At 48.6% G+C, this 10,663-nt stretch overlaps 1 protein-coding gene across 4 annotated transcripts; it reads right to left on the bottom strand.

Annotated features, from left to right (window-relative positions):
* Positions 1–3,663: 3,663 nt before the first annotated feature.
* LOC309720028 (uncharacterized protein) lies at positions 3,664–9,659 on the bottom strand. Of its 4 annotated transcripts, XM_082556565.1 has the most exons (4): positions 8,503–8,627; positions 8,339–8,431; positions 6,947–7,582; positions 3,664–6,864 (listed from the first exon to the last, which is right to left on the bottom strand). In XM_082556565.1, exons 3-4 carry the CDS (start codon positions 7,522–7,524, stop codon positions 6,021–6,023), a joined length of 1,422 nt encoding a protein of 473 aa, XP_082412691.1. In that variant the 5' UTR covers positions 7,525–7,582; positions 8,339–8,431; positions 8,503–8,627; the 3' UTR covers positions 3,664–6,020. The 4 variants fall into 4 exon arrangements, with proteins under 4 accessions (XP_082412691.1, XP_082412690.1, XP_082412689.1 ...); XM_082556564.1 differs by lacking the exons at positions 8,339–8,431; positions 8,503–8,627 and adding an exon at positions 9,507–9,659; XM_082556563.1 differs by lacking the exon at positions 8,339–8,431 and having other exon boundaries at positions 8,503–8,625.
* Between the last annotated feature and the right edge of the window lie 1,004 nt (positions 9,660–10,663).

Raw genomic sequence — 10,663 nt, 5'->3', positions numbered from 1 at the left:
GACTCAGTCACAAAGACAGTGAGTTTATTTACAGGTGAGCAAGACGTAATAATAGTACCCAAACATGATGTCCACAGCGGTGTTAATCCCAGCTCCCAGTGCAGCAATCCAACACCCAGCCTCTCTCCACAGCGTCTCCCGAAATGTTTCCAAAACTGCTCCACAGGTTTCCTGGACAGATAGGCGAACACAGGCAAGTATCCTCCAAAAACTAAACTGTCTTTAAGTCACAGCCCAGAGACCATCCTGGTCTGTTTACACCACAGGTGTCAAACTCCAGGCCTCGAGGGCCGGTGTCCTGCAGGTTTCAGATGCATCCTTGATCCAACACAGCTGATTTAAATGGCTAAATGACCTCCTCAACATGTCTTGCAGTTCTCCAGAGGCCTGCTAGTGAACTAATCATTTGATTCAGGTGTGTTGACCCAGGGTGTTATCTAAAACGTGCAGGACACCGGCCCTCGAGGCCTGGAGCTCGATACCCCTTGTATACACAGAGCGGTGCAGCACCAAAGCCAGGAAGATCCCTCCCAGCCCGACAAGACTCTCCTCACTGTTGGGGTCACGGAAGCGCCTCCGCTCCCAAAAGGCCGACACAGAGACACCGAGGAGGAGCTTCTCCCCCAGGCTTTAGGGCCCTGAACCAGGCGTAGGACTGGACTCTCTACACACCACCTCACATGAATTTAATAACAAAATAAAGCACTTCAGTAATGCACCCGCAGCTGTTTTCAACTGTTTGCTGTCAAAGCAGCACATCTTTTTAATTTTAGGTTCTTCTTGTATTTTTAACGGTCAGAATTGCACAGCAATAAGCATTTCACTGCATGTCGTACTGTGTGTGATTGTGTATGTGACAAATGAAATGTGACATAGACAGAGGAGGGAGGGGTAGAAATGGCAGGTCAGAGGGACCACGACTTCTCACAGGCTGCTCAGCAGATCCAGCTGCAGGGCGAAGACCACACGCAGTGTTTTAATGTAACTATGAATCTCCTAAGTACAAATATTACAACCTTCCTACAAGGTGACCAGTTGGACCCTCACAAACCTCTCCATTGCTTATTGGACTAGAATAACACAGAGTAGCTGAAACTGGCTGCAAACCTGTTGTGCCTCCTACATGGCAGTTGTTTTGGGATCTGTGACTAATACCTTGCCTCTCTGCCAAACAAGAACATTTACGAAGTGTCATGTCTTAGTGCGGAGGTCAAACACGGTGGGGCCAACAACAGTGGTTGAATATGCATTAGACAAATATCTGAAATATGCTGTTTTGTGAAGTAATCACAAAACTCAATACAAATGGCAGTACTGCACCTCTGGACTGTGTGGTTTAATTTTCCAACCAGGCCATTTGTTTCGGGATAAGAGGGCGAGGTGTCAGAAACTGCCTCCAAAACCAGCTCGCCTGACGGTAAAGAGACGCCAAGTCACGTCTGCAGGTGATCAAACATCTGCCAGAATAAACACGACCTTCACAGACACCAGGACACTCGGACCGGCTGCTCACCTGCACATCACCTTCCTGCTTCAGCTTCTTCTTGTTGTCTGAAAGCAGTTTGAGATCATCTCCTTTGGTTTCCTCTGACACAAACATCTATTTTTTATATTTTTAAATATTTAAACATTTTTATTTTTCTATATTTTCATTTTTAAAGTGTACCTGAGCAGCTGCAGTTGCACAGTCTGACCACTGGAGAGCTCTGCTCTCTTCCTCTTGTGTTCACTGTGAGCAGCTCAAAGTCCTGCTGGATGTCTACTGCCCTGCAGTGGCCGCTTCATTTGAACATCTGGATCAGGTTTAATAAACTAAGAACTTCCAGAAATGCCAAGGAGAGCTCGGTGGGCTCTGAGCATGCTCACAGCGAGTTTTCAGTGATTCACCATGGCAACAGGTAAACACAGAGCAGAACGCCCATTTTAATCTGGAGGAACGTGACTGTGAGTCATCTCGCTCCCTCATAATGCAGAATAAACCGACCTGCAGCTGGTGGAGTCGTGACAGAGCTTAGATCACGCACGTTATTGATTTACAATCAACTCAAACTGACCTCAGGTGCAGGTCAGAGGTCAGCCTGAACAGAACCCTGAGAAACCTGAGCGAGATGGTCTGCTGGGGGGAGGTACTCCTCGCCAATTGGAGTAGGTGTCTCCTCTGAGAGGAGCTCGAGCTGCTGAAGCCGAGGCAGGTGTGAGCACGTCTGATGTTGAAGGTGAGCTGCCCAGACCATTACGAAGGTCACCACAGGTAACAGGAAGGGTTTCTCAGCTTTGATGCTGAGGTGGAGTCTGCCAGGTTACACCCACACCTGCTTCTCTATCAGACTCAGGAGAAGTTCAGGGACAATCCGAGCGTTTCCAGCACGAAGGAGCTCCACGACACTCTGAGATCGTCACACTGACATCTGGATCCACAACCAGGAACTCCTGGATCTTTCTTTAAGAGTAGGCCGGACCCTAATTTATAGCTGGGTTCAAATATCTCTGTTTTATTTTAGGTCTCGTCTAAAACTGAGAAGCACATGAAGCTAGTACACATTCACTCTCAGAGACGCGAAGCACTCGCAGAAATCAAATATCAATAATAAATGCATATGATTATTTTTATAAACAGTGATGATGATGAGATACATAACCAGGTTTCTGGTGCAGCACAGCTACGTGCACACTCACTAAAGGTGGTAACTGTAAATAACCAGCCCCCCAGGTGCTCACTGACCTTGCACATCCTTGTGAAGGACGGTATATATCTCTTATTAAGTTTTACAGACATCCCAGTTCCTGTACATGACCCCGTCACAGCCATCATCCTGCTTGTTTTATTTAAATCAGTTCACTCACTGCATATAATGTTCTCTGTCCTTCTGCACAGTCGAGGAGCGTGTCAGGACACCTTTGTAAAATAAAGGACTTTTTATATCGAGCTTGTGGTGCAGCGTATACTCAAAGCAAATACGTTTCTGTGAACGCGTCCTCCAAAAACATGAAGCAATGACGAGCTGTCCCGATGAGTCCCGCGGAGTCTGCGGAGCAGGCAGTGGGATTTCCAGGTTCCATTGTGACATTGAAGCTTTCGACTGTGTTTTGGGAAGTCAGCGCGATCAGAGCCGACTGACCCAGCTGCAAAAATTTTACCATTTCAATCTCATTGGATATTCAGTTCTGGATATTCAGTTGGTGCCAAATGCAGCGATCTGACTGGCCAGATGTTTTTGTATACTTGTTTTGGGTCTGAACAAACTGATCAAGAGCAGACAGAAATGATTAACACTGTCCTGTCACTGTGTGACGAGCGTCAGACCGAAGCAGAACCTGGGGAACGCTCACCCGACGAGCTCTGATGTCACCGAGCCGTTGTTCCAGGTGTTCATGAAGAAGATCCAGATCAGCAGGTGAAAGGTCAGACCTTCAGGAAGTCCTCTCCTAGTGTTGACATCAGATCAGTGATCGCCGACTGTTGCGTTGGCTGCAGCTCGGGTGGTGGAGCAGGTCACCTGCTAAGTGGAAGGTTGGTGGTTTGATCCCCACCTGCACGCTGGTGTGAATGAGCGAGTGCTCAGCGCTATAGAACAGCCGGTCAGTTTACCAAAGCTTTATCCTGATGAGCCGTGGTTACCATGGTAACGGTGACAGGTGAGTTTATTTAAACACTCAGGAAGGTTCTTTCAAAGGTTTATTACAAAACGCAAGACAAACATGTCAACTGGTTTATTCTATCAGCAAACACGACACAATGAACGACCTATCAGCAGGCGGCGCTGCAAACCCAACAAACCAACACAACATGGATCTAAGAGCACCGCGGACAGAGGAAAACGGCGGCTTCAAGCCCCAAAACAAACCAGAACATGGAGGCGGACGGGGCGGGGGAGGAGCCTTGTTTTCTACAGAACGCCACCGCCGCCTGCACACACTCATAAATAGATCAGAATTAAATTAAATCCAATCGATTCAAACAGTAAAAGTCTCAAAGTGTCAATAAGCAGGAAACAGAATGTGTGTGTGTGGGGGGGGGGGGGGGGGGTCAGGCGCACTCCACAGGCTTTTATTTTGGAGAGTCCATCAGAATCCTGATGAATAAAACAAACATCTGCAGGATTTTTTTTTTTTTTTTTAAAGCATCTTAGATCGATCAGTCCCACTGATCACCGAGTCTCAGATTCACCAGTAAGTTTGGGAAATTTTTATTTTTTTTTTACACTCAAACTCTTTTTCCTTTTGCTAATCAGACCAATCCGCCTACTTCCGATCAGACCGGATGCTCTGATCAGTCCACCTCAGATCGGACTGATCTGATCAATGAACCACATCGGTAAGACGTCAACTCAAGTCCAAAATCAGAAATACAAACCAGCCCAACCGGACGTCTCCTCCGATTGGTCACAGGGACTCTCCTCCGGCTGAGCGAACCAGATTTGACCAACAGCTTCAGACCGTCAGTGACACTAAAGCAGATGGTTGTTTCAGATACTCTGAGCAATCAAAGACTGATCGGATTGATCAGTTCGAGCGCCGACCAACAAAAACTCTCAACCTTCACATTCGTTCATTATTCTTCCATATCTGAATTTTAGTTTTTGGATTTTGCCTCTGCACACCTGAGATCAGCAGAGGTCACCTGACCATCAGCCTCAGAGTTCAGGTGACCTGCTCCGAGCACGCTCTGGCGGCCAAAACGCTTCGTGTTCAGACGTGGTTCCGATCTTCAGGCGCTCTGGGCAGAGCTGAAACCTGAGATCTGATCTTTGACGTCTGCGCAAGGTTAAGAATCGTTTCTCTGCTTCCAATCAACTGCTCTCAATCTCTGAGTTCAGGTCGAGAATGTGGACAGGTCCGTCTGAGTGTGCAGGTCTGATTTTACTTGAAGCATCTTGGAGGATCACCATCTGCGTTTATGTGTCACCAACTTCCTGAAAACAGCTGACTGGGTGGAAGTCAGGAACAAACCAAACTGATTTGGAGACTTTTACTTTGAAAACCATTTCCTGGTGTTGATGATGAAGATGAAGCTACAGGATAGCGATGGGCAGGGCTACTTCAAATTGTTTGTGGTAAAGTTTAAATATGGGTTCTATATTACATCAAATTCACAAATAAGTAGTACAGTCTGACCTTCGACCTCTGACACCAGCAAACATGACTGACCAGTTGGGGGTTACGTGCTAAAATGAAGGAAAAAAAAAAAGTGTGGAAGGTGAAACGCAGCAGACCAATCAGAATGCAGCGCTAGGAAGAACCTCAGCCAATCAGGTTACTCAAAGGGGATTGGGTGGGGCTGTCTGACAGTAAGGGAACAACGATGGAGATGAACAGAGGCAGAAAATGCATCAGAGGAGACGCAGGAAGTAAGCGAGGAGTTGATTACCGATTAATCCAAGCTCCAATATTATGATCGGAAGAGAAAAATAATCATTGATTATTCAATCGGCTTAAGATCAATTTAGAAAACTTCTGATCGGACGAACCACCTTCACTGATCAATAATCTGTTTGTTGGCCGTGTGTGGAGATCAAAGGTGGTGAATACAGTCTGATGGACGACCAAAACAACCGATCGGCTCTGATTGATCAGAATGATTGATCACTAACAGTTTGGAAATTGAACCTGCAGGTATGATTATGTCAGGACTCCCATGCTGCTCTGCATGACTCTAGCCTCTCTGCTCCAGGTGGCCTATAGGAAACAGGACTGTGGAGTAGGCAGGATGAAGAGTCTGCTTGACTGCGGACAGACAGGTGCAGGGGGCGGGGCAGGGGCGGGGCAGGTGAATCTAATCCATTTGTAAGAGCGTTTAGCTAACGGTCGGTTTTGACCATATATGGATATGTGTGCCGGCGGAGGGCCTCCCACCATGCGGCCACAAGTGGATAACCTGCTGCTATCTACACCAGAGAAGAACCAACAGTTCGTGAAACCCAGACAACCAGAATCTGTCCCAACGGGTCCAGAACTGGAGGAGAACTGGTCCAGAACGCTTCCAATCAGAACCTTCCAGAACTGGTCCCGGACCAACACCTTCACTCTGAGTCGGACTCGAGCGGCGCCGTCTCATCCAGTACGGGCCTCTTCCGGCGCTTGGCAGCGGCAGCGCGGGCACGCTGCTCTTCCTCCATGTGGGCCTTCTTGTGGCGCGAGAAGCTGGATGAGTGCATGAAGGTCTTGTTGCACGCTGCGCACGTGTACGTCTTGTTCTTGGCGGGGAGCCCAGTCTTCGGGTGCTGCTGAAGCTTCCCGCGCCCGTCGCCGTCAGCCGCCCGGTGGGTCAGTTGGTGTCGTGCCAGGCTGGAGGCATGGCTGAACTGCTTCCCGCACTGGCCACAGACATGGCGCCCTCCGCCTGGGGCGTCCTCATCCTCGGAAGAGGTCTGGCCCCGCTTGGCGGCCCGTCCGGCCCGGCGGCGGCGGTTCTTCTTGCACAGTGTGTAGAAGTTGGGTTTGTCGCGGGAGCAGAGCTTGAGGCGGATCTTAAGGTCAGACGAGGTCTCGACGAGGTTCTCCTTGCCCGGCGTGTAGTTGTCCAGCAGCTCCTTCACGTGCGTCACCTGATGCTTCGACAGCTGCGTGGACGTCCGGAACGTCATGTCACACTGTGGGCAGGCGTAGAATTTATCTCCACCCTGGATGACGGCAGTCGCCACGTGCTGCTGCCGCTTGGTCTTCCGGTTCTTGGCACCGGCCTTCAGTGAGTGCCGCAGGGCTGCCACATTTGCACCAATGGCGGCGTCCTTTGGGATGCCTTTGCCCTTCTTGTGGATGAGGCGGTGGCGAGACAGGCTGGAACTGTGGTTGAACTCCTTTCCACAGATGTTGCAGGGGTGGATCCTCCGCTTCCCGTGCAGCCGCAGGTGGCTGCCCAGCATCCTGTCAGAGAACGGAAAACAGGAAGTGACATCACACAAGAGAACAGGAAAACACGTCAAGCTCGGAGAGACCGGAGACAAACCTGCTTCCTTTGAAGCTCATGCCGCAGTGGGGGCAGGTGTAGCGTGCGTCCTGGTGCGTCGGCTCCAGTGCTCGCTTGGCGAGGGGTGCGGCTCCCGAGCTCTTGCCCGTGTGCGTCTGCTGGTGGCGATACAGGCTGGAGGCGTGGCTGTAGCACTTCCCACAGTAGCTGCAGCGGAACTGCCGCTCATCGGGCTCATAGTTGTCCTGGTCCGAATCGGCCTCGCCATCCAACTGGCTGCTGCCCGCCTCCACCAGCACCTCGTGCTCCTCCACACCCTCGTCCTCCTCGTCAGAGTCCGTCTTTATTTCCACGCTCTGCTCCGTCACCTCACAAGGGTACACCTCCTCATACGGGGCAAAAAACGCCTCATCCGCCTCGATCTTCAGCTGGTCGGCGGTCAGGTCCGACGGGTCGTCCGAGTCCTTCTTCACGCAGGAAATGGTGAACTTTGAGCCAACCTCTGCCCACTTCACTACGTACTCGATGGGCTGCGTGTCCAACTCCACCGTAATGAAGTCAGCACCCAGGGCGTCAGGCTCCGACACTGCCAGCTCCGCCTCCGAGTCCTCCATCATGAACAAGCGAACCCGGAGCGAAGAGGTGAAGAAGAACTTCTGAGGAGCAGCTGCAGATCTGAAAGGGGCAGGGAAAATGGATTAGTGAAGCTGCAAAGTGATTGGTTAAATAAACACCTGAGTACGACAACCTGACTATCGCCACACTTAGTTTATGAGATTAATTTGGTTTAAATGTTTTTATTATGTGTAACACATTTATTTATACATTACATCTTATGTGTAATGTATAAATAAATGTATTCATTTATCTTGTATTTATTATTTTATTTCTCTTCAAGGCCTCAAGAGGGCAGTAAAACAGCAAGGCGCCACGTTCACATCACTGAAACTAGAAAAGCGAGCTGCTGACTGGGAGACGGTGGACGTAAGGAGGTTTGACCTGACAACTTAAACCCGGCGGCCGTTCCGCTTTAACGCGGAATTCCGCCGCGCCGAACTCCGTTCACAATTCCGCGGTTTTAAGGTCGCGCAGCGCGCCGCGACCTGAGCAAAGGCGCCAGGCGAATTTTTCCACCGAAAACGCTTCTTCAATCAACGAAACATCGATTATACGTGGAATAAAACCGTTAACGTTTCTTTCACATTACATATGAGCAGACATATGAGCCATTTTCAGCAATCCCAGCGGTTATTTCCCAGTAGCAGCCCGCGGAGGGCGGCTGCCAGCAGGGCATCCATTATTAAAGACACCCGGTTCATCAGCACTTACAGCTTATTGTTCAGTTATCCAAATGCCGAATTTGATCAAACACCGACTAAAATGCAGAAAATTTTTTAAGTGATAAAAAAAAACATTTTCTCTACGTCGCACCTCGAGTGGTTGAAAAATCGACGGTTTTCTGAGTGGAGTTCCGGTTCGGTCAGGCTCGCTGTCACTGATGAGGAAGCAGGGGGATTTTATCCGCTGTCAAAATAAGAGAGCGGGATAAACGACACGGAGCCGCCGGTAAAAGGGACCGGAATCCGGTAACTCACCGAGCTTTGGCTACAGGAGAGCGACGTTAAACGTCGGAATCACCGGGGGAAACGGCCACAATAAACAGGAAGCAGCCTCCGAGCTCACAGAGCATTGTGGGAAAGGATTAAATGTTTGGAAGAAACGGAAGTACGGCGGATTGTCCTTCAAAATAAGAGCGTAGTGAAACAAAGCCAAATAATAAAAACACCAAAAAATCATAAAAACAATTACAAAATTAAAATAAACATAAATAACACGAATAAAATTATAAGGTATAATGTAATATAAGATATAAAAAATAAAATGTTAAATACAACAAAAAACAACAATTTTCAATATAAAATTCCAAGCTGAGAAGTTAATAATGGCCTGTAAGTCATGATTCTGAAAAACCTTAAAGCTACAGATAAAACATAAAGTCTAGCAATAATAGGAGTTATTAATAACACAAAATTTCATTTTTTTTTAAATAGATCTCTGAACAATTTTATTTTGAAAATTCCAAACTAAACCGGCTTCACTATTGTATTTTGACATATTTTAGTCACAAACAACCTGAAAATATATGATAATGATAACAATAATAATTATTATTATTACCGTTATGTTCTGTCAGAAGCTGCTGATCAATTAGTGATCAATCACACTGATCAACCGCTGCAGCATCTGTGACCTCAGGCCTGCATTATCATCTTCAGAATTACGTTAAAATGATGACATCATCATCATAATCACCGTGAGGCAGGGGAGGATGAAGATAAGGTCCTGAGAAGGAGGAGGATGAAGGAGGGCTGAGAGCAGGAGAAGAGCCCGCGGTGCCACTCATCTCCCCCCTCCTCCTCCTCCTCCCGGACCCTCGGCCTCTCTCGGTCGGGGATTCGGGCCGTTTCCGGCCCGCGTGCCGCCGCCGGCCTCCCGCTGAGCCCCGGTTCATTTATGGACCGCCTGTGTGACAAACCGCGCGCGACGTGTCCGTGTTTTCCCGCCTTAGCTAGCGGTTCCGTTCGTCACAAGCACTTACGTGAGACACCGAAGCGGTGCTGCTGCTCCCGGGTCGGTTCGGCTCGGTTCGGGTGTGAGTCGCTGCCGTGACCGCGCCTCTGTCACATCCAGCTGAGAGCGGCGGCGGCGCGGCGGCGGGGCGGAGCGTGCCCGGCCGCACTCAATGAGCGGCGGCGGCGCACAGGCGGCAGAGCCACAGCACACACTACGGCCTCTGATTGGTGGAGCTCCTGCGCAGCCTCTTTCTGATTGGACCGCGGAATGAAAGTCCACAAATGTCGCGAGATGTCGTAAAGCACTGAAAAGCCCGTTTGTGACGTAAAAATGTATTTATTTATTCTGACATTTCAGTCGCTCTCTGGTGAGCTCCAATGATCAATGAGTGTGAGTGCAGCAGAAAAAAGGCCCTGCAGAACTCCGTGAGAAAATCCTCAGTTTTAGTGAATCTTCCTCGGATATCTGCTCCGCTGGACTGGAAATCAAAGCTGTACATGTGGACCATCTCTAGAGTCCCCCCCTATAATTTGGCACTTTAACCAGCTAATAATTCATATATTGTTCATATGTATATAGTGCTGCAGAACCCCTGTGGTTTCCCCATATGTCTGCACTGAGTAGCAGATGCTCTGTGTGTAACCCCTAACCCTGTCTCATTGTGTGTGTGTGTGTAGTGACACTGAAAGGCCTTCTATTCTTCTAAACAATAAACCTGATTAATCTCGGCTTCAGATGAGCGCCCAGGAGCACCTCGGCAACAGAATAAACATAAACATAAGATTTGTCTTGTATCTTGCCCCTCACTCCCAACCCGTCGCAGCAGAACCAGGCCCAGAGTTTTCCCCCTGTTAAAAGGGAGTTTTTCTTTCCCGCTGTCGCCACAGTGCTTGCTAATAGGAGGGTTGTTTGGTTGTCGGGGTTATCTCTGTTTTCTCTGTATTATTGTAGGGGCTTTACCCTACAGTATAAAGCGCCTTAAGCCAACTGTTGTTATGATTTGGCGGTATGTAAATAAAAATGAATTCAGTTATAACTGAAGTTGAATAAAATCGGTCATATTGTGAATGAATTTTGGTGTCAGATCCAGCTCACAGGTTCTTCCAGCTGAGATAAAAACAACCAGTGAAAAGGTTTTTATTTTGTTTTATTCTGTAAATGAGTGTTAGTGAGGCAGTCCAT

This window comes from Aulonocara stuartgranti (assembly GCF_965226115.1).
Source record: "Aulonocara stuartgranti genome assembly, chromosome: 13".
NCBI classification, from domain to species: Eukaryota; Metazoa; Chordata; class Actinopteri; order Cichliformes; family Cichlidae; genus Aulonocara; species Aulonocara stuartgranti.
This window is presented reverse-complemented; position numbering and strand designations above follow the sequence as displayed.